A 24,342-nucleotide genomic window follows, 5' to 3' on the forward strand; every position below is an offset into this window, starting at 1 on the left:
ATTAGAAAATCAGTGAATGATTTTCAGTACCCTTACTTTCAATGAATTCTATTTGGTGCTTTCTTTTGAGTGTTCTGTTTATTTTGTTTTTAGCCTGCTCTGAAAAACGCTAGGTTGAGAAAACATCATTTCACAGTTGCCTCTTAGATATTCAAGAATGTGTTCCTCCTCCCAGCTGAGATATTTGACCTTTAGCCTCTCTGTGTTGGAACATAAGAATGGAAAGCACCAGTGTCCCAGGGAATCAAGTAAACATCTTATAAGAAAATCCGTTGAGAAAATTTTGGCATGACTTTTGGGGTGTTCTGGGTGGTTTGAAATGCATATGTGGAATGACAAATGTATAAACTTTGCCCAAGTTGCTATGAGTGGGCTAAATTTGACACCAATGAATGTGCTTTCCTGTTGTCTTTGAAATTCAGCATCTATTCACCCTTCTTCTGGGGATGATATCCTGATTGTCCTGTGGAGAACTTCCCCTCATGTGGGGCTCTACCCCCACCCAGTTCAGGCAGCAGGAGATTCAGACCTAGTCTAATAAGAGCATGCCAGGCCCTGGCCACAGTGATCAGCTCAGAGCTAATGGCAAGGATTTTCTTAAGTGATTGGAATGAGAGATGTGTGTGTGTGTGTGTGTGTGTGTGTGTGTGTGTGTGTGTGTGTGTGTGTGTGTGTTTTCTCAGCTAAGAGGCAGTATGGTGTAGAAGAGCATGCATTCTGCACCCCATGGCTTGGGTTTGAATCCCAGTTGTCCAGTTCCACTACCCACTGGCTTGGTGACCTTGGGTAAGTCACTCATTCTTTCGGAGTCTCAGTCTTCCCCTGTAAAATGGGGCCAAGAATGCTCCCTATCTCATGGATTGTTATGGGGATTGAATGGGTTAATATTTGTAAAGCCTGGCATGATGTTTGTCTCCTTGGTGTTTTCACTTGGGCATGTGATGGGCATCTCAAATTTAACACTCTCCAAATGAATTCTTCCTTCATTGTCTTCTGCAGCTCAGTGAATGACATCTCCAGCCTTCCTGCTGCTCAAGCCAAGAATCCTTGGAGGTGTCTTTGACCTCTCTCTTTTTCTCTCTCTGTCTTTTTTTTTTTTTTCCCCACTGTGCTGCACAGCATGTGGAATCTTAGTTCCCTGACCAGGGATCAAACCTGTGACCCCTGCAGTGGAAGTGCGGAGTCTTAACCACGGGACTGCCAAGGAAGTCCCTCTCTTCGTCTCTTTACTCCATAAACAACTCTCAGTTCTGCCTTCAAAATATATCCACAATTCAGCCAACATCCGCTGAAGTCAACGTGGTTCAAGCCACCATCATCTCCCGTCTGGATTACGGCACCATAGCCTCCTAAACGTTCTCCCTGCTTCTGCTCTCACCCACTTTAGTTTATTCTCAACAAGCTGCCAGAGTAAGCCCGATAAAACCAAGTCAGATAATGTCACTCTTCTGCACCGTGAGTGTCCCTCTACCCTCCCTACCCCCCCCCACATGCCATCACATCTCCAGCCTCTTCTCCCACTTCCTCCCATCTTGCTCTCTCTGCACCTAGCACCTCTTACCTGCCCTTGCTCTTTTCTTCACTCTGCTGGGACCCTGTTTCCCCCCATATCATGTGGCTACCCCACCTTCCTCAGATCCTTACTCAAATGTCATCTTCTCAGTGAGACTTTCCTTCGTCCTCATTCCAATGTTGCAATCCTCCCTCCCACCTCCCTTGTCCTTATCTCATTCCCTGATTATTTTGTTTCTTAGCTCTCACCGTTACCTCACATGCCCTATGGTTTACTTACATATTTTGTCCATTATATGTCTGCCCCCTCCCATTAGAATATAAGTTCCATAAGGATTGAATTTTTTAAACTGCTGTATACCCAGTACCTCAAACAGTTCATGGAAATGCCTTCAACGTATACAGTGATGTATGTCAATTATTTCTCAATAAAACTGGGGAAAAGAGGTTAAAAAAATGAAACAGTTCATGGAACATAGTAGGTGCTCGGTGAATATTTAATGCATGAATGGATGAATATATGAATGAACGAAGAAAGATTTGCATTGAAGTGTGATATTCATCAACACGCAGTTTTGTAGTGTCTACTAGGTGTCAGAGACTTGCTAGTCATTGGGGTCGTACCTGAGAAAAAGACTGCTTTGAATTAAAGTCTAGTGTAGGGCAAGAGGAATGAGGAAACTGACCAAAAAAAAATGAACAGAACAAACAACCAGGAAGTATAGGGTGCATGTGGAAACTCATGACAGGAATGAGAGAGCTTGTAAAAGATTCTAGACATGGGGTGTGTAAGCTGTCATCTGAAAGTTCAGGAAAGAGCAAGGAACTAGATGAAGGAGGTGGAATGTGGGGAGAGCTGAGAAGTTGCCAAATCTGTTAGGCTAAGGTTAGCGCTAACTGAGGAAGTGGCTCTGTTGATAGATCATAACAAGCAAGCCAGGGCACTGCAAGAAGAGCAGACAGCTCAAGTGAATTGAAAGCAATCCAAGGCATTCTGCCAAGTCCTATTAAATCTGTTTCATTGAATATACAGAAGAAAGAGTGAATGACGTGGCTTTGTTATGTTTCAAGATATGGGAGGAGAAAGCGTGCAGCTTTCCTTTTCATAAGACTACGAGGAGAAAACAAAAACCCAGATGACAGGCTGTGCTGTGTTTGACATCAATGAGTGGGCGTTTCTGTTGTTTTCGATATTCAGCATCTATTCATTCTTCGTTTGATTTGAAAACACATTAGGGAGACAAGCGCCTTCCTAGGGAAATAAGTCCACCCTGAGCTTCCGGGTGATGCTCAGAGCCTCATGGCTGCCATGGATGCACGCCCAAGAACGTGTTTCCAGAAGTTCTCACGCTGGACCACAAATCCTCTGTGAGAACAAGTTGAGTCTGTCAACTCTGGGCCAGCACAGAGTGGGAACCCATTAACTATCTGCTGCCTAAGGACGTAGAGGTAGGGTTGGTAGGACAGGCTTGAAATGAGATGGTCTGGGTTCAAAACCCTTGTTGATTAACTAACTTTGGCCAAATTGCTTACCTTTCTTTTTTTTTTTTTTTTTGCGGTGCGCGGGTCTCTCACTGCTGCGGCCTCTCCTGCAGCAGAGCACAGGCTCCGGATGCGCAGGCCCAGCGGCCACGGCTCACAGGTCCAGCCGCTCCGCCGCATGTGGGATCTTCCCGGACCGGGGCGCGAACCCGCATCCCCTGCATCGGCAGGCGGACTCTCAACCACTGCGCCACCAGGGAAGCCCCAAATTGCTTACCTTTCTAAGCCTCCGATTCCTCATCTGCAATATGGGAATAATAAAATATTTACATGATGACAATATTGTAAGCTATTGTACACAAAGTATTCGACACTAATTGATGTTAGTAATTATTACTGGAGGAAAAAGAATTATGTAATTAATCATAGCCTCTCCTCTCCCCTCCCTTCAACACTGCACTTTACTTCTCAGATGAACAACAAATGCCCACTGATGGGTGGGTTTTAGCTGGTGAATCTGATGGAGAGGGAGTTGTTCATTCTGCAGGCATTGCTTGAGTGTCAACTGCCTACTAGGCATTGTCCTGGTGCTAGGACAAAACATAAGCTCTTGTGGAGCTGGGCTTCTGGCGAGAGGCATGGGGAGAGGAGGAAGCCCCTTTTCTAGAGGCTGTACCACGCGGAAGTTGGTTGCTCTTTGCTTTATGCGTACACTCCCAGGTTCTTACAGCCAGCCTGAACACTGGGAGAGTACCGGATAAAATGCTCAGCTCAAAGAGCTACCTAGGGATGGAGAGTTGGGATTTGAGCCTGGGCTTAGTGTTTTGGGGAAGAATATATGGCCTGGCAGAGACCACATTTGCACAGTGAGGAGGAAAGAGCAGAAATATATATATATATATATATATATATATATAAAATATTATATATTATAACTACTTTTAAAGCTGTCAGAGATTAGAAAAAAAGGCTGGAAGGAGAAATACCAAAATGCTAATGGTAGTTGGGTTAGGGTTTTGGAATGGGAGTAGAGGCAATGTTCTTCTTTTCTCTATTTCCAATTTTTTAAATGTGATTGTATTAGTTGAATGATTTAAAAATGACTAATGAAGCTGACCTAGGAAAAAAAGAGCTTGAAACCCACATTCTAGGACCAGCACTTCCACTAACCAGGTGTGTGGCCTGGGGGTGGTCACTCCTCTGGTGCCCCAGACATCCCATCGTCTGCCCCCAGTTCGCCCTACAGGTCTGTTTCCATGTCTCTCTCTCTTTTGCAAACCTTCCTTGCCCTTCCACAGCCTCATCTAGTGTCACTGTCTCTCCAAAGCCTTCCGAAAATCTACTCTGACTCACCGCCATCCTTCCTGTCCTCACGCAGCTCCCCCATTATTAGTGCTTCTTTGTTGAACACTTGCTAAGGGGTCACTCAGCTATTCTCTGTATATGTTACCTGATTCAATGCTCAAAATAATTCAGTGATGCACGCAGATTTTTTTTTTTTTTTTTTTCAGTACGCGGGCCTCTCACTGTTGTGGCCTCTCCCGTTGTGGAGCACAGGCTCGGGACGCACAGGCTCAGCGGCCATGGCTCACAGTCCCAGCCGCTCCGCGGCACGTGGGATCCTCCCGGACTGGGGCACGAACCCGTGTCCCCTGCATTGGCAGGTGGACTCTCAACCACTGCGCCACGAAGGAAGCCCGAGCCTTTTTTTTTTTTTTAATTGAAATACAGTTGATTTACAATTCTGTGTTAGTTTCAGGTGTATAGCAAACTGATTCAGTTATATATATGTGTTTTTTTCAGATTATTTTCCATTATAGGTTATTACCAGGTATTGAATATTGTTCCCTGTGTCAATGGTTAATCATCATTGCTTATCTATTTTATATATATGTAAGTATGTACCTGTTAATCTGTAACAGTATGTATCTGTTAATCCCATACTCCTAATTCATCTCTCCCCCCTCCCTTTCCCCTTTGGTAACCATAAGTTTTGTTTTCTATGACTTAATTCCTGCAGACCTAGTCTCAAGCAAACCCTGGTCTAGTTGGAGAGGACACCTTGAAGAAATTCTCTGGTCTGGGTGATCCACACCAGAGCTTTTGGGTTCTGTATTGTCCCAGGAGAACCACTGGCATCTGTGTTCTTCTGCTAGAAAAGTGTACAACTTGGAGACCTAACTCAGTTTGGGGGCTCAGTGGGGTCAGGAAAGGCTTTCTGAGGAAGTCACATTGAAGGAGCTCAGCAGGGGTTGGGTAGGGGTGGGGAGGTAATGGCATCTGTGAAGGCCCAGCATCAGGGAAGAGCTTCGCTTGGTTGGAGACAGAGAGAAGGGCCCCAGGACTGGAGTGCCATAGGGGCTGGGGGGCGAGGTGCCCCTGGAGGCTGGAGGCTTCCATGCCTGCTTTCTGTGTCTAGAGCAAGCAGGAAGTTGGAGTGTGTAAAGTAACCAGAGTTAGGTTTCAAAAGCTACATCATCACAAAGCATGGCTTAAAAGAAGGAAACCCTCGCTGATTGGCTTCTCTTTAGCTTCCTGACCCCTTAACAACACGCTGGGAACCTCTGATGTCCCCACCCCATCCTCCCTCCTGGTCTCCTGAGCTGCACTGGCCCCACCCACTCTCAGCAGGTGACTTTCTCTATTCACTGAGAAGCAGTCAGAAGCGACTGGCCATCATCAAACAATCTAGAAACAATAAATGCTGGAGAGGGTGTGGAGAAAAGGAAACACTCTTGCACTGCTGGTGGGAATGTGAATTGGTACAGCCACTATGGAGAACAGTATGGAGGTTCCTTAAAAACTACAAATAGAACTACCATATGACCCAGCAATCCCACTACTGGGCATATACCCTGAGAAAACCATAATTCAAAAAGAGTCATGTACCAAAATGTTCATTGCAGCTCTATTTACAATAGCCCAGAGATGGAAACAACCTAAGTGTCCATCATCAGATGAATGGATAAAGAAGATGTGGCACATATATACAATGGAATATTACTCAGCCATAAAAAGAAACGAAATTGAGCTATTTGTAATGAGGTGGATGGACCTGGAGTCTATCATACAGAGTGAAGTAAGTCAGAAAGAGAAAGACAAATACCGTATGCTAACACATATATATGGAATTTAAGGGAAAAAAATGTCATGAAGAACCTAGGGGTGAAACAGGAATAAAGACACAGACCTACTAGAGAATGGACTTGAGGATACAGGGAGCGGGAAGGGGAAGCTGTGACAAAGAGAGAGAGGCATGGACATATATACACTACCAAACATAAAATAGATAGCTAGGGGGAAGCAGCCGTATAGCACAGGGAGATCAGCGCGGTGCTTTGTGACCACCTAGAGGGGTGGGATAGGGAGGGTGGTAGGGAGGGAGACGCAAGAGGGAAGAGATATGGGATCATATGTGTATGTATAACTGATTCACTTTGTTATAAAGCAGAAACTAACACACCATTGTAAAGCAATTATACTCCAATAAAGATGTAAAAAAAAAAAAAGCGACCATCCACACGTAGTCGCTGTCAGCAAATCCACCAGCCCTCCTCCCCTAAAGCTATGTCCTCCACCTTCCTTCCGTGTGGGCTGCAGCACCTGCCACACCAGCTCGTGCCTGGGATTCCTCTCACCTACATGCGAGCTCTTCTGCTCCAGCAATTTCCCCTCTCCTGCATTATCAGTTGTTGCCTGTCCACTGGGTTACCCTGTCATCCTACAAACATATTATACAGGTCTCTGCTCAATATCATGTCCTCAGTTCCTTTTGACAAAAAAGGCTCTTCCAAAAAAAGTCAACCAACTTACTGAAGCCACCTTCTCTTCTCACATATTCTCATAAACCTACTCACATCCGGCTTTGTCCTGGACATTCCTCTAAAACTGCTCTTGCCAACTGCACCAGTAACTCCCAAGTGGCCCTCCCTCTGGTGTCAGGGGTCTCTCTGCCCAGTTCTCTCTGCAGGAGCTCTCCTCATCTTTCTGATCTCTCTACACACATGCCCCATGGTGGAACCCTTTCCTTCTGTGTCCGCAGACACTCTCTACATGATCTCATTTATCCTCTTGGCTTTAAAAACTAACTATATGAGAAAGGTTCCCATATTTATGTCTCCAGGGTTGACCCCTTGCCTGAATACCAGATATTTATACCCAATTAGCTACTCGATGTCTGTTCTTGGGGATCTAATAGGCATCTCAAACTTAACACCTCCAAAACCAAATTCTTTCTTCATGCCTTTTCCCCCAAACCAAATCTATTTCACCCCTAGTTCTCCCTTTGCTATACATGGCAATGCTGTCCTTTCTCTGGTCAGTTACTGAAGCCAAAATTCCTGAAATCATCTTAGACCCCTCTCTGGTGAACCCCATATCCAACTCATCGGTTAATGCCATTGCTTATGCTTTCAAACCACATCAAGAATCCAACTTCCTTTTTTCTTTGCTGCTTTTGTTACTACTCTCCTGGTTAAAGTCATCATAACTGGTCTCCATCTTTCTATCCTTGCTTTCTCACAATTTATTCTCAGTGCAGAAGCCAGACTGAGCCTTTAAAATTTCATGCCTGATCAAGTCACTCAGTGACCTTGAATAGGTTAAAAATAAAATTCACAGTCCAAAAAGTCCTATCTTGTCCTACAGGGCCATGGGTGACCTGGCCTCCTCCTACCCTCTGAACTTCTCTCCTGCTCTGCCTCCGTTACTCTTGCACCCCAGCTCCAATGGCATCCTTGCTGCTCCTGGAACAGGCCAAGGGCTTTTCTGTCTTAGGGTATTTGCACCTGCTCTCCCCTCTGTCTGGAAATTGTTTGCCCCAGGAAGTCTCTTGGCTTGATCTTCCACTTGCCTTAGGTCTCTGCTGAAATGTCACAGATGCTCCTAGTGCTAGGAAACCTTGAGAGAGGTGATGCAGGGGGCATCTGGGAAAAGCTACTGGATTATTTGTTGAACCACTACTTTGAGTACTTACTGCATGACAGACACTTCCAAGCAACACCTCATGGATTACAAAACTGCATCCCTTCCACAGCCTCAGGGAGCAGGTAGGAATAGCTAACACTTAGTGAGTGCTTACCATGTGCCAGGCTAAACACTTCGTAAATATGAGCTCATTTAATCCTCATAACAGCCCCATGAAGTGAGTACTGCTATGGTGTCCACTTTACATCTGAAGCACAGAGAGGTCAAGTAACTTACCCCACATCACCCAGCCAGAGCTCAGTTTGAACCCATAGCTTAATCTGATGCCGATGGAGAGAAGGCATAAGGCTTAAGTAGAGCCTTTACAGGGGGCTGAGCAGGTATTCCCCAACCTTATAAGTAGAGGTAGAGCCTTCCTTTGCGGGCCGAAGGCATTGCATGTACACAGGTACGGAGGCAGACAGTCGCCTTGACACTGTCCAGGAAGCAGGTGTGGGTAAAGTGTAAAGTGCGGCTTGATAAAGGGAGCCGACTGATGACTGAGGAGTATAAGGCTGTACTCTGTCTGTTCTCTGAGTGCCTGTCAAGTAAGGTCAAAGTGGTGGCTCTCTGCTCAGGAGTCGGGAAGTGAACGGCTGTAGTAGGTGCTGAAGGCTTTGTTTTCTTTTCTTTAACATCTTCATTGGAGTATAATTGCCTTACAATGGTGTGTTAGTTTCTGCTTTATAACAAGGTGAATCAGTTATACGTATACATATGTTCCCATATCTTTTCCCTCTTGCGTCTCCCTCCCTCCCACCCTCCCTATCCCACCCCTCTATGTGGTCTCGAAGGCTTTTTAAGACCTTGAAATCCTTGTTGGTCGAGCGACCACGAGCGAAGAACTTTGAAGGAGGGGATGGGGGTGGGAAAGGAAGCGGAGAAAAGGCAAGTGAGAGATAAAGGGGAAGTGCAGTTTCAGAACCGAGCTAGCTCTCTCCTCCCTGCCTGCCCAGCCTCCAGCAGCCTCTTCTCCAACTTCGCCCGGGCGACCCGCGTTGGAACCCATGGCCGACTCCAGACCCAAGAAAGCCAAGATCTGTCTCTGCATATTTCTATGTCTTCTGGTGGGAGGGGTCATCGCGGTGGTGGTCGGAGTCCGGATGTGGCGCCACTCGTCCGAGCACATGAAGTGGAATGGGACGGGCAGCACTGCCCGTTTTCAAGAAATCGTCCTGGAGCGATGCTACAAGTACACGCAGTCGGTGCAGCCGGAGCTCAGGTGAGTCGGCGTCTTTGGCGCATGGCGGGGCACCGCGCGCGGTGGTGGCTGGGCACAGCTGGGCACAGCCGGACCGTGCGCTCCGAGTAGCCGTCAGGATTGCCTGAAACAAAGCATCGACTGTTCCGAGTCAGCTGAGAGCCCGCGGGGCAGTGCTGAGTAGGGAGTCCGGGCTCGCGAGTCCAAGCGCCGGTCCCCAGAGGTGCAGGCGGGCGGTGGCGAGCGCGCTGCTCCTTGGCCCTTGCGCTCAACTGGTGGACACTTGTCAGAGACGCCCGGAGCCCGGCCCCATTTGGGACCGCAGCCCCACTCGGCCAAGAAGCCGGGGAGTTGCTGGCGTTTCCTACATTTCATGGGGTTTGCGTTCGCCATCTCTGACCCAAAAGCGCCCCGGACAGTTACAGACACCTGGTGAAGTGGCTTGAGGAGCCTGAGGTGGGAGGATGGTGTCTGAAGGGCCCGATCACTGAAGTTAGTTTCATTCATTACTATAAAACAACATCCCGATTCTTTTCGTGCGTCCTGAAATGAACGTGACCACAGCATCCAATAACAAAGCAAAACAAAGCGGTAACAACTTAAAAATGTTTTAAAGATAAAACACAAGGTAAAGCGCATCTGCTTAATGATTCCGTTCAGACCCTAGAAACACCACCCACATCAGTCTACGGAACTTTCCGGAAGGTTCCTCGGGCCCTCTCCCAGCTAGCTTCTAATCTCTCCCCATAGTGAAACGCTTTCTTGACTTCCATTCTCAGTTGGTTTCACCCGGAAAACTCATTTTTCGAAGTTGTACATAAAGCAGAATAAGCTGGGAAGTAAAAAGTTGCTTCTCAGGCTGCCAAAGGCGGACAGGGGAGCGGCGATTGTCATCTGTGTGCCTGAGATCAGTTCCGCCTCCAAACACCCGTGATCCCAGGGGATGAGCCCTGAGACGCACCAGGGAATTCCTAACTTTTATGTTTGTATCTGTTTTCTCTGACCCTAAAAAGCTTGGTTCCTAATAACATTAATATAATTATGTATTCGTTTTCATATATACAAATAATATGTATGTATGTATTATTATTATTATTACTAACAAAATATCTAAATGTCTTTATGGTTCTTTTTGTCCTTAGGATATAGGATACATCCACTAGTGATGAATAGTGATGTATAGAGCATGTACCACTGTCTGACACCTTATTAAAGGGATCCTTCTGGCTGCTGGGTTGAAAATAGATGGTAGTGGGGCAAGGACAGAAGCATGGGGGCCATGGAGTTCTTGTAGCAGTTCAGGTGAGAGGTGATTGAGACTTGGATAGTGATGGATGGTGATGAGAAGGGGAAATATTCTGGATACATTTTGAAAGTAGATTCCATGTGATTTGCTATGGACTTGTGTATGGGGTGTTAGAGAAAAAGAAGAAACAAGATTTGTGGGCTGAGTTACCAGAAAAATGAATTTCCATTTATCAGAAAGGGAACTACTGGGATGAAGCAAGTTGGGAAGGAAAACACTGGTCTGGCTTTGTACATAGTAGTTTTGCAATGTCCATTGACAATCAAGTGCAGATATTGAATAGGAAGCTGGTTTCTTTGAGTCTAGGGTACTAGGGAGAGGTCTGGGCTGGAGATATAAATGAGGAAGTCAACTGTGCAGAGAAATTCAAGCAGATGTTTTATAAGGAAGAAGTGTTAATTGTCTTATTCAAGTGATTCCGACTGGTTAAGTAAGATGAAAACTAAAAATTGACCAATGGATTGATGACTTTGACAAGATCAGTTTTAGAAGAGTGGTCATGGTGAAAGCCTGTCTGGAATGGATTCAAGAAAAAGGTGGGAAGAGAGAAATTGGAGACTGTACATAGACAACTCTCGCCAGGGGTCTTGCTGGAAAGGAGAGCAGATATAGTGTGCTGGTTGGATGGATAAGGAGGGATTCAAGATGGAAGAAATTGGGGTTTGAGAGCCAGCTTCTTTAAAGTCGACTGAGAAGTTGTCTAAGTAAAGAATGTTTCCTGGGCTTCCCTCGTGGTGCAGTGGTTAGGAATCTGCCTGCCAGGGCAGCAGACACGGATTCGATCCCTGGTCCTGGAAGATCCCACATGCTGCGGAGCAACTAAGCCCGCGTGCCACATCTATTAAGCCCGCGTGCCACAGCTACTGAAGCCCGCGTGCCTAGAGCCCTTGCTCCCCAATAAGGGAAGCCACCGCAGTGAGAAGCCCGCGCACCACAACGAAGAGTAGTTCCTGCTTGCAGCAACTAGAGAAAGCCCAACTAGAGAAAGCCTGCATGTGACAATGAAGACCCAATGCAGCCAAAAATAAAATAAGTAAATTTATATATATATATATATATATATATATATATATAAAGAATGCTTCTAGATTTCTACAGTTTCCTTAGGTCTTTGACAATTGTCCTACCAATATCAAATTCAGCAACATTTTTTTTTTTACATCTTTATTGGAGTATAATTGCTTTACAATGGTATGTTAGTTTCAGCTTCACAACAAAATGAATCAGTTATATATATACATATGTTCCCATATCTCTTTCCGCTTGCGTCTCCCTCCCTCCCACCCTCCCTATCCCACCCCTCCAGGCGGTCACAAAGCACCGATCTGATCTCCCTGTGCTATGCGGCTGCTTCCCACTAGCTATCTACCTTACGTTTGGTAGTGTATATATGTCCATGCCTCTCTCTCGCTTTGTCACAGTTTACCCTTCCCCCTCCCCATAGCCTCAAGTCCATTCTCTAGTAAGTCTGTGTCTTTATTCCTGTTTCACCCCTAGGTTTTTCATGACATTTTTTTCCCTTAAATTCCATATATATGTGTTAGCATACGGTATTTGTCTTTCTCTTTCTGACTTACTTCACTCTGTATGACAGACTCTAGGTCTATCCACCTCATTACAAATAGCTCAATTTCGTTTCTTTTTATGGCTGAGTAATATTCCATTGTATATATGTGCCACATCTTCTTTATCCATTCATCCAATGATGGACACTTAGGTTGTTTCCATCTCTGGGCTATTGTAAATAGAGCTGCAATGAACATTTTGGTACATGACTCTTTTTGAATTATGGTTTTCTCAGGGTATATGCCCAGTAGTGGGATTGCTGGGTCATATGGTAGTTCTACTTGTAGTTTTTTAAGGAACCTCCATACTGTTCTCCACAATGGCTGTATCAATTTACATTCCCACCAACAGTGTAAGAGGGTTCCCTTTTCTCCACACCCTCTCCAGCATTTATTGTTTCTAGATTTTTTGATGATGGCCATTCTGACTGGTGTGAGATGATATCTAATTGTAGTTTTGATTTGCATTTCTCTAATGATTAGTGATGTTGAGCATTCTTTCATGTGTTTGTTGGCAATCTGTATATCTTCTTTGGAGAAATGTCTATTTAGGTCTTCTGCCCATTTTTGGATTGGGTTGTTTGTTTTTTTGTTATTAAGCTGCATGAGCTGCTTAGACATTTTGGAGATTAATCCTTTGTCAGTCAGCAACATTTTTAAAGTGACTCACCTGGGTCATTTTTACCAAAAAATTCAACTTGGTTTTCATAGAAAACATGTTTTTTTCTTTTTCCACTTATCCAATTTATTTATGAACAATTTAATGAAAGCATATAATTAAAGCAAAAACAACAAGCATAAACATATTCAAGAATAGGTAAATAAACAACCAAGTAAGTGAAAATGAAAGTCCTTGGGGATACAGAGAGTAGCCTATTAATTGTGTAGAAGATAGGCAACTTGTACAGAGAGAACAGAAAGTGGTTCAATTAAATACTGGTCAGTTAAGAGATTTTTTGCAATAAATGAATTTAGAAGTGGTCATGCATTTTTTTTTTTTTTTTTTTTGCCATTAAAGATCTATTTCTTGCCTTAGACCTAGATCAGGTTAGAAAACAACCAGGACAACATTTTCTTTAAATGAGCTGTGGTGGAAAGAACAGATGCAAGATGGTGAGAACAAAACAGGAAACTGAATGAGAGATGAATCAAGAATTGTTTTCCTGTGTGTGTGTGTGTGTGTGTGTGTGTGTGTGGTGTGTTTGTGTGTGTGTGTGTTTCAAAGACTAAGGGCTTGGAAGGGAAGGATTGATTATATCCACGAGTTTTCATAGTTGATATGAGTCGGGAATGGGGGCTCATCTTTTTCAAAAAAATATCACCAGTAAATACCTGCTCTGGAAGCAGGGGGATGATAAGAATCTTGTTATTAAAGACAAAAAATAAAGTGAAAACTGAGGTCAGAAACTTGAAGAATAAATAGAGCGTGAGAATGACATTCTTTTTTCTTCCAATGACATTTTTTTCTAATTATAATAGTAAAACATGCCCATTTTAGAATACTTGGAAAAATATTTTTAAAATATAGTGAAGAATACAAAATCACTTAACCCCCCAAGTGGAATTCTAAATAGTGGGGTATACCACAATTAAAAAAAAAAAAGTAAGGAGCTTCACAAAAGGAAACTATATACCTGCTTAAATGAATGGCTTTAGCTTAGTAGTTTTATAGACATAATTCAAATTTCTTCCATAATGAGGCATTTCAAGAATTGCTAAATTTAGTTCTCCACTTCTTACCTGCTGTATCAAACATGACATATCCACATAGCAGAAAGCTGCCTACATCTTTAGTCTTTGGATGTTTTGAAGCAATTAGTAAAGCTTGATTTGAAGAGATATTAACAATTCCCCCAACGCAGTTACTTGGCCATGGTCCAGATTTGTCTTGCTAGTTCAAAGGTTTGTTTTCTCTTATTATGACTAACAAGCCAATGTTATAAAGTCATTTCTGGTTTTGGTACTTCATGGTGTAAATATTGTGAAATTCATAATAAATTTGCTTCCTGCATTATCTTGGTTTCTAGGAGGAAACATCTGTTTATGAATTAAGTTGTCTAGAGCAGTAATGAAATCTCCTTGGGGATTCTTTAAGAGTAAAGAAAGACGGAAGACATACAGTTGAAACTGGGAGAGATTTAAAACTACAAAGGACGATGTGAGACTTAGATGAAAGACAATTAATTGCATTTTGGGGATCTGATTTCATGTTTTAATACTTCTTGGTAAAAATTTTAAAAGGTGCTTTGGAAACCAAGGTTATGAACATATCCTTTTTTTTTTTTTTTTTGCTACGCGGGCCTCTCACCGGTGTGGCCTCTCCCACTGCGGAGCACAGGCTCCGGACTTGCAGGCTCAGCGGCCATGGCTCACGGGCCCAGCCGCTCCGCGGCATGTGGGATTTTCCCGGACCGGGGCACGAACCCGTGTCCCCTGCATCGGCAGGCGGACTCCCAACCACGGCGCCACCAGGGAAGCCCGAACATATCACTTTACAGCTAAAAATTGTACTTTTTGTATTTGACGGGTCTAGTTTTCTTCATTCTTCCCATTCAAGGGACTACTTTCTCCTTCTTCAATATTCCTTATTCCCCAGGTCATATCTCCTCTCCATTCTTTTCTTAAAAAATTAAACATGTTAAGTTATGAAAATGTTAAATGCACTGAAATATTCATAGAACAATGTTACAACTAGCCATTTACACATCGTGCAGAATTAACAGACAATAAAACTTTTGTCATATTTCTGTCAGATCTTTTATTCCCTAGTTTTAAAAGAAATAACATGCTATAGATAAAATCAAAATACCTCCCCCCTCACTTTTCTTTTCTTCTTTCTCAGAGGCAAATACTACTTGTTTCACTTGTATCTTTCTAGAAATGTTCTCTGACTATATAAGTGTATATTCATATATTCTTTTTTTCTATACACATCCTCTCTTCTGTCTCACTTTTTTTTCACTTAACAGTTTATCTTGATTATCAATGTAGTTCTGTCTCATTCTAATAATATTCCTCTGTATAGATTTACCATATTCTAGACTTGTACTCATGGCCATTTAGGTTGTTTTAAAACTTTTGCAATATATTGCAAACCATGCTGCAATAAAATACTTGGAGATGTAAGATAGAATCCTAGAAGCAGAATCACTAAGTCAAAAAATACACCATTTTACATTTTGAAAACATAGCCAGATTTCTCTTTATAAGGCAATTCTCTTCATGAGGAAATGAGAGTTTATTTCCTCATACGTTCACTACACAGGATGTTTTCAAACTTTCTGATTTTTGCCAATCTAATAAGGGAAGATGTTACTGAATTTTAATTTTAATTTGTATTTATTTTGTGTTTTTGCCTTGTAGAATAACCTTTGCTTTTTCCACTTACCAATATGTTTTGGTGATTTTGATTACATTATTTTAGAGATTTATTCATGTTGCTATATGAGCACTAGTTCATTAATTTTAACTGCTGTATAGTACGCTGCTGAATGACCGTAACCTACACTTATTAATAGATTCCCTTATTCTCAGTTTTTGCTGACATAAACAATGCTAAAACATACATGTCTACTTGCGCTTATGATTTTTTTCTAAGATGTTTACTTAGAGGCAGAATTCCAAATTCATAGAGTATGCCATTTTCACCTTTACTGGGTGTATTAATTTGCTAGAGCTGCCATAACAAGGTACCACAAACTGGGTGGCTTAAACAGTGGGAATTTATTGTCTCACAGTTCTGGAGGCCAGAAGTCTGAAATCAAGGTGTCAGAAGTGTTGGCTCCTTCTGAGGGCTGTGAGGAAGACTCTGCTACCTGACTCTCTCATTTCTAGAAGCCTCGGGCATTCCTTGCCTAGCAGATGATGTTCCCTCTGTGTCTTCACGTGTTCTTCCTTCTGTGTGTGTCTGTCTCTGGATCCAAGTTTCCTCCTTTTCTAAGGACACTGGTCATATTTGATTAAGGGTCACCCTTACTCTCATCTTAACTTGATCTTCTGCAAAGATCTTATTTCCAATAAGGTCACATTCTGAGGGACTGGGAGTTAGGACTTCAGCATCTTTTAGGGGACACAATTTAGCCCATAACAATGGGTGTAACAATGAAGATGCTTTTGGCTGCAAGTAAAAGAATACTCAACTATAAGAGGTTTAAAGCAAGAGATTTTTTATATATACACATGACAAGATATCAGAAGTGGGGTGGTCCTTGGTAGATTCAGCAGCTCACTGATGGCCCAGGATCTTTCACTCCTCCATCTCCCTAACGTGACTTTCATCCTTGAGCTTCTTGTCACAAGATGGTATCTGCAGTTCCAGGCATTATGTCCTTAGAGAGTGATACTCAGGAACAGAGAGCAGGAGGATGGGCAGGAGTGCCCTCCTTGCAAGTCTCTTTATCAGGGAATAGCATCTTTCCCAGAAGCCCTTCCTCAGCTGCCTCTGTGCTTCCCCTTGAATCTCATTAGCCAGAATTGGCTCACATGGCTGCCCAAACTGTAGAGGAGGCTTGCGAAGTGAGTATTTGATATTTGGAATCACTATGATAGGAGACATGCTTTACCAGTAGGGAAGAAGGGTGAGGAATATCTATCTGGGTTGGGAAGCAACGGTGTCTGCCACGTTACATATGGCCAAACAGGTCTCCAACTTTGTGGTATCAACATCCTTTCACAAAGGCAGTGTGAATTTACTTGTTACTGTACATCCTCACCAGCACTTGGAATTGTCAAACAATTTTCCTCATCTCTTTGTGGCTCTAATTTTTGGTTCCCTGATTACTAATGCAATTGATCATTTTTTAATGCGTTTATTGGTATTCTGGTTTCTTCTGAGAAATGCCTATTTTTGTCTTTTGCCTGTTTTTGTATTGAATTGTTTTTCTTCTTTATACGTTCAGGATTCTAATTTTTTGTCAGTTATGTGGATTGCAAATATGTTCTCCCAATCTGTGGTTTGACTCTTGACTTTATTTATTGGGTCCTTTGTCTTACTGAAGATTTTAATGTAATCATATTTATTTATTTATTTATTTTTGCGGTACGCGGGCCTCTCACTGTTGTGGCCCTTCCCGCTGAGGAGCACAGGCTCCAGATGCGCAGGCTCAGCGGCCATGGCTCACGGGCCCAGCCGCCCCGTGGCACGTGGGATCTTTCCGGAATGGGGCATGAACCCGTGTCCCCTGCATCGGCAGGCGGACTCTCAACCACTGCGCCACCAGGGAAGCCCCATATTTATCTTTTATAGTTGTGCCTTTTGTGTGTTATTTAAGAACTTATTTTCTACCAGAGGTAACAAAAGTGTCACATATAATCTAAAAATTTTAAATGTTTGATTTTCATTAAGCGTTTTATCCATATGGAATATATTTTTGTGTGTGGTATAAAGTAGGAACCTAATTTCATTTCTTTCCCTACAGATGGATAGTCAGTTGTGCGACTACTAATTATGAAATAATCCATCCTTTATCAAGGGTTTTATAATGCCATTTCTGTTGCATATCAGGTTTATCAGTTCACTTCTGGGCTCTAATCTGTTTTATGATCTATTTTTCTCTATACCACTCCACATTGTTTAAATTACTAATGTCTTGACACTGAGTAGGGTACCTCTACCTTCTGTTAGTGGACATTAGTTTACATGTTTTTGGAAGTTTATATAAACAGAATCACGTACTACATACTCTTTTGTCTCTGGCTTCTTTCATGGTTTTGGCATAATATTTTTGAATTCACCCATGTTATTGTACATGTTAATAGTTCCTTCCCTTTTATTGCTGAATAGTAGTCCATTGCGTGTATATACCACAAGTTGTTTATCCGTTCATCTGTTGATGGGCATTTGGTTTGTATTCACTTTTTGGATACAGTATTATGCATAAAGCTTCTATGAATATGAGTATACAAGTTACTGTGTGGACACGTGGTTTCATTTTTCCTGGGTAAATGTCCAAAAATGAAATAGCTGAACCATGTAGTTTAGCTATTTAAGAAACTACTAAACTGTTTCACAAGGTAATTGTATAGTTTTATGTGTCCATCATCAGGGTATGAATATTCTAGTTGTTACACTTCCTTGTTAGAAGTGTTCTGATGGGTTTGCAGTGGTATTTTAATGGTGGTTTTAATTTGCATTTTCCTCATGGCTAATGATGTTGAACATTATCTCATGGGCTTATTGAAGTATGTATTCAAATCTTTTCCCAATCTTAAAAAAATTAGGTTTTAGTTCTTATCATTGAGTTGTAGGTGGTTTATGTATTCTGAATACAAGTCCTTTATCAGATGTATCCTGAAAATATTTATTTCCACTTTATGACTTGCCTTTTCATCTTCTTAAATGGAGTCTTTTAAAAAGCAAAGTTTGTTTTTTAAATCTTTATATGGTCCAACTTGTTCATTTTTTCTTATACAACTGTGCTTTAGGTCTTTGATCCATTTCTAGTTAATTTTGTGTATGGTGTGAAATAAGGGTCAATTTCATTTTTTTCACATATGAAAAACCTATTTGCTGTAGTATCATTTATTGAAAAAGCTTTCTCTTCCCCACTGAATCTCTTTGACTCCTTTCCCGAGCGTCAGTTGACCATGTCTGAGTCAATTCCAGGTGCCATAACAGAACACCACAGACTGGGTGGCTTATGAACAACAGAAATTTATTTCTCACAGTTCTGGAGGCTGAAAGTCCAAGATCAAGATGCCAGCAGATTCAGTGTCTGCTGAGAACCTACTTCCTAGTTCAAAGATGGCCTCCTTCTCTCTGGGTCTTCACATGGAGGAAGGGAGGGGGGAGCTCTCTGGGTCTCTTTTATAAGGATGCTAATCCCATTCATGATAGCTCCACTGTCATAACCTAATTACCCCAAATGCCTCATCTCCAAATGCTATCACCTTGGGAAATAGATTTCAACTTACAAATTTTGGGGGACACAAAATTCACTCTACAGTACCATGTATGTATGGGTTTCTTTCTGAACTCTCTGTTCTATTTCCTTGATCTATAGCTAGCCTTTCACAACTCTTATATTGTCTAGATCACTGAAGCTCTTTAGCAAGTCTTGAAGCCAAATAATATAAGTCCTCCAGCTTTTTTCCTTTGATTGCTTTGGCTAGCTTGTATTTTCACATAAATTTTAGAATCAACTTGCCGATATTTTTAACAAAGCATGCTGAAATTTTGACTTGTGATTTGGTAACATCTTAATATTGAGCCTTCCAACCCATGAATATGGGATATCTCTCTATTTCCTTAGTCATTTAAAAATTTCTCTCAGCAATGTTTTGTTTTCAGAGTACAAGTCTTGCATATATTTTGTTAAATTTATGGCTCAATAATTCCCATTTTTGCATTCCTATAATTATATATATGTATATATCCTACTTTGATATAATATGTAGAATATAATTTTAATATAGAGTATGTAGTATGTAATATTTCATATATAGCATATGTTATAATATATACTACATAGTATATTATGTATCCTGATCAATACCTCGACCCAAAGCCTTCTTGATCTCAGTTAATGGCAACCCCATCCTTCCAGTGTCTCAGGCCCCAAACCCTGGAATTATCATTGACTCCTTATTTCGCTAACACCATGCATCTTATCTGTTAGGAAATTTACAATGAATCAAGAATCTATCACTTCTCACCATCACCACTGCTACCACCCTGGTCCAAATCACCATGGGCACTTGCCCGGATTACCGGTCTACCTTTCTTTGCCTGTTCCCTCTTTCAGACTATATTCAACACAGCAGTCAGAGAAATCTTTTGAAACTTAAGTAATATCATGTACCTACTGTGCTCAGTATCCTCTATGGCTCCTCAGTTCACCGTGAGTAGAAGCTTATGAAACTCTACTCAGTGGGGCAGCATTACCTTGCTGACCTCATTTCTATCTACTGTCCACCTTGCTCACTATGCTCCAACCACACTGGCTTCTCTACTGTTTCTTGAACACACCAGGCACTCGGGCTGTTGGGAAGGTTGTTGCTTCTGCCCAGAACGCTGTTTGCGTGGATGTCTGTATGACTAAGTTCTTTGCTTGCTTCAATTCTTTGCTGAAAGGTCATCTACTGTCCTACTTGTTTAATGCCAAAAACAGACACCTCCTCCCCCGTAACCTCTGACACCCTTATCCTATTCTATTTTTCCTTTTTTTCCTAGAATTTATAAATTTCTAGGATACTCTACAACATTCATTATCTTTATTGTCAGTCTTGCTGAAAATTGGTTTATTGTCAGTCTTGCTCTGGTAGAATGGAATTCTCACAGGACAGAGACTCTTGCGTATTTTGTTCACTGGTATATCTTACTTACTCATAAACGCGCCTGGAACATAGTATATGCTCAATAAATATTTGCCAGATTGATGAATTAATGATTTCTGAGCTTTCCTTCAGCCGGAAGAGTCTGATTTTAAGATCCTACTTAGGGAAGTCCTAATTGCCTCAGTGAACCCTGACAATTACCCCCTTCCTCCACTAGGTGGCAGTCTTCACCTTCAATGCAGGCTTCCAGCAGCCTCAAATTTGAGACTTCATCGCTGAGTTAACCTGCACGTTTTCTTTGGTCCAAGACAAGCGGCCCTGCAGGACATAACAGCAGGAAAATTCACAGACTGAGTGTAATTACCCCTTGAGATTCAAGTGCTTTTAAGGAAGAGGGTTTGGGATGTGAGCACTTTCCCCGGGGAGCAACACATTACGAAGGTGATGTTGCTGCGTTGATGGGGACTTTGAAATATAATTGTCATTTACGGGAAGGATGTAGGTTTAGAGAGAGGTGACATTACAGAGTTATGAAGCCTGAACTAGGCTGACAGCATACAAAATGGATTTAACCACCAAATATATCTTTTTTTGGTTTGTTTTATTGTTTTCTTCGCTTTAGCATAAAACTTTAACACTTTCTGCCCCGTCCCCTCTTATTCCACTTACTTTCTGTCCCTATTCTGGTCTTCAAATTCTCATTTGACCTACAGGGAAATGACAACCCCTCTGGGGTCTTGGGTCCTCCTTTCTGTTAGGACCCACTTCGTTCTGGGGATAAGTAGGGACATGATTTAACATTTCCTGTGGGACGCAGCATTGTTCAGCAGGGAGAGCAGAGTTTGGACCTAAGGCAGCTGTGCCACTTGCTGACTGGCTTTGGGCAAGTTTCTAAGCTCTGAGCCTCAGTAGCAGGGGATTGTACCCCTGCCCCCCATGGGGCTGGTGTGAGAGTTAAATTGGATGCATACAAAGTGAGCGCCAAGTGCAGCGCCTGGCACACGGTGAGTGCTCTGTGGTGTGCGTGCCCCCTCCTTTCTCCTTCTAGCATGACTTCTGGGCACGGGAGACAAGCTACCTAGGTGGGTCAGAGGTAGGGAGAAGGGGTGGGAAGTGAACAAGAGGGAATACTCTCGGGGGATAAGTAAAGGCATCTGCTGGAAGGAGCTGAGTGGGAGGAAGGGGGAGCACATCCCAGTGACCTTGAATCCTGACATCTGTGCCCAGCCTGCATGGATTGAGCCTCCAGGTCACCAGTTAAGGAGGCAAACAGAAAACAGCTGTCAGACTGAGCGTCCAGCTCAACACGGAAAGTTGCTTATTAACAAATCATGTCTTTCAGAAGCTGCTCCTGGAGCTTGTCAGGCATAAACACTGATGAAGGTGTGATGATTTTTACAGGCCTTTCGATTCTGTAATGTCCCATTCAGACAGTGGGTTACCGTCAATACCTCCCCCAAACCACAAGACCACCCACTACACGGTGGTTGAACAAGGCGGTTGTATTGCTCTTTGCAAGAAGACTGAGCCCTCACCATAGGGACCCACAGGGACAGGGCAGGGCTCTGTCTGAGGATGGTAGAAAGGACTGGTAAGATTCAGGCTTATTTTATGAGATTTGGCAAAGGTTCGAGGAGGCTGGCTTTGCTGCCAGGAAGCAGAGGGGAAGGGGGTAATTCTGTGATAGGGAATCTTAATAAATCTTATCTATCAGGCTGGAAGAATGAAGGAAAGCTGAAGCTGTAATTGGTAAAGAAGCAGCAGTCGCTCATATGAGCCACAACGAATGGATATTGGGTCACTTCATTTGTGTGTGTGCGGTTTGGACATTGCTTTTGTCTGTTCACATGGCGTGCTGTCATGGTCACACAGTGACCTTACCTGATGCCACTGTCCTGGAGTTGTGGTCCACAGGAGAACACCAAGGCCTTCCTACCAGTGCCAGGCCAGCTCCCACGTGTCAAGGGCTGACTTTCTCTTTTTCATCACCACCGTCTCCACACACATACAACCTGGTGCACTCTGGGCCCCAGGGAGGAAGGAGCTAAAGTAGCTGGCTTTACTTATTTAGGAAGAGGGATGCCCGTGAGGGAATTAAAGGAAGACAAGTGAGCTGCTGGGATCTCCTTGACAACTGGCCCTCTGGGCAGATACGCTAGTGATATTGGTTAGAATGAAGAGACTTATCTCTTTTTTGTTTTTCATTTTTTTTTTTTTTTTTTTTTTTGCTGTATGCGGGCCTCTCACTGTTGTGGCCTCTCCCGTTGCAGAGCACAGGCTCCAGATGCGCAGGCTCAGCGGCCATGGCTCACGGGCCCAGCCGCTCCGCGGCATGTGGGATCTTCCCGGACCGGGGCAGGAACCCGTGTCCCCTGCATCAGCAGGCGGACTCTCAACCACTGCGCCACCAGGGAAGCCCGAAGAGACTTATCTCTTGAATGCCCTCAGCAGGATGTCATTTGTTAAAGATCACTGATAGAAAATAAATGCAGTATGTGTGAGGTTTGAGTCCCTGAAAAATCATGGAAGCTGTAGAGTTCTCCAGAGAATAAAATGGAGATGCCTCATCACTTCACTCCTTCTGGCTGTGTGAGGAACCTTGCAAAACCTCATTTGGTAACTTCATCTATCATTCTGGGCCAGGAAGGAGGACAGGATGGACCCTGGGGGCTATACAGGATGCCCCGACATGTCCTTGCTTTGTCTGAGCTTCTCAATGACCCGTCTCCTTGAAATTATTCACAAAGTTTGATTCTGGGTACAACCTGGGATAAGTGAGAGGGTGATCTGACAATCCGATTTTGCTTAAGGATGCAAGGAAGTCTTTAGCGTGGAAAGAAAGATGCCCTGGAAGAGGTACATGGCCCTAGCCCTCACCTCACCCCATATTTCATGTCATTAGGTCTTGAGAAATGGGTCTGGGTCACCAACACTCAGTCTCCCCTGGTGTTGAACTGAACTAGATGAGGAATGAGAAATGTCACCTTTTGGCCCAGAGATGTGGGAGACGGCACAGAAATGGTAGGTGGCGACCACGGGGGTTTGGACCTGAGCTGTTCCCATGTTCTAAGACCTTCCAAGAGTCTCAAATGCTTGGTCTAACAGCTCAAGCAACTTGAAAAGAAAATGAAAGTTTTGCCATGCCTCCCATTGTAATATATGCTTATTATAGAAACATTCAAAATATAGGGAAGAAAACGTCACAAAGCAACCCTTATACTCCTAGCAACAAGATATGACTATTTTTAAGACACGGTTTGATTACTGTGGGGTTTTTTCCACTTTTTAAAAATTGACTGTAATCATACCAGATCTTCAGTTAAAAAAATTTAACTTCTTCTTTTCTAGGTTACTTGCATAATACAAGAATCCATTTCTGTTGTAAGCCAACAGAAAAGTATAGGATGAAAGCGGAAATTCCCCTTTATTTCTCTTCCCAGAGACAACTCCAGTGATCAGTTTGCTGCCATTCTTTTTCTATTTCTCTAAGTTTAGACCTACTTTTCCCACTTAATGTAAAATAAACATCACCCAAACTATTCCAAGCTCTGTATAAAAACTTTGTTCAAAGACTGCTTTATATTCCGCTGAGCACAGGCACCCTATAAAGCATCTCTTTTTTGTTGGCTACAAATCACCAATCACTCTGGAACCCACCAAAGAAAGCAAAGCCAGCAGGTGGTCAAAGAGAAACCCACCGAAGTTATAAACATATATCGATTTTGCGTGTGTCACGACAATTGGGAGAGAAAACAAAGAAAAATCCTTCTCCAAATGAGGATCCTGATTCACATTTTTTTTTTTTTTTTTTTTTTGCGGTACGCGGGCCTCTCACTGCTGTGGCCTCTCCCGTTGCGGAGCGCAGGCTCAGCGGCCATGGCTCATGGGGGCAGCTGCTCCGCGGCATGTGGGGTCTTCCCGGACCGGGGCACGAACCCGTGTCCCCTGCATCGGCAGGTGGACTTCTCAACCACTGCGCCACCAGGGAAGCCCCCTGATTCACATTTAATCAAGTTTTTGTTTTTCTTTTTTAAATC

The 24,342-nt window shown here is 43.0% G+C and overlaps 1 protein-coding gene across 3 annotated transcripts in view; it reads left to right on the forward strand.

Moving 5' to 3' along the window:
• The first annotated feature begins 8,917 nt into the window (after positions 1–8,917).
• The window catches only part of CD38 (CD38 molecule), a 40,723-nt gene continuing 25,298 nt past the window's right edge, over positions 8,918–24,342 (forward strand). For all 3 annotated transcript variants that reach the window (XM_082838733.1, XM_082838735.1, XM_082838734.1), the window contains exon 1: positions 8,918–9,181. In XM_082838733.1, coding sequence (XP_082694859.1) covers positions 8,967–9,181 — 215 coding nt within the window. In that variant the 5' untranslated portion in view covers positions 8,918–8,966. The remainder of the gene's footprint in view (positions 9,182–24,342) is intronic.

Source organism: Leucopleurus acutus, assembly GCF_964270905.1.
Source record: "Leucopleurus acutus genome assembly, chromosome: 4".
Lineage (NCBI taxonomy): Eukaryota > Metazoa > Chordata > Mammalia > Artiodactyla > Delphinidae > Leucopleurus > Leucopleurus acutus.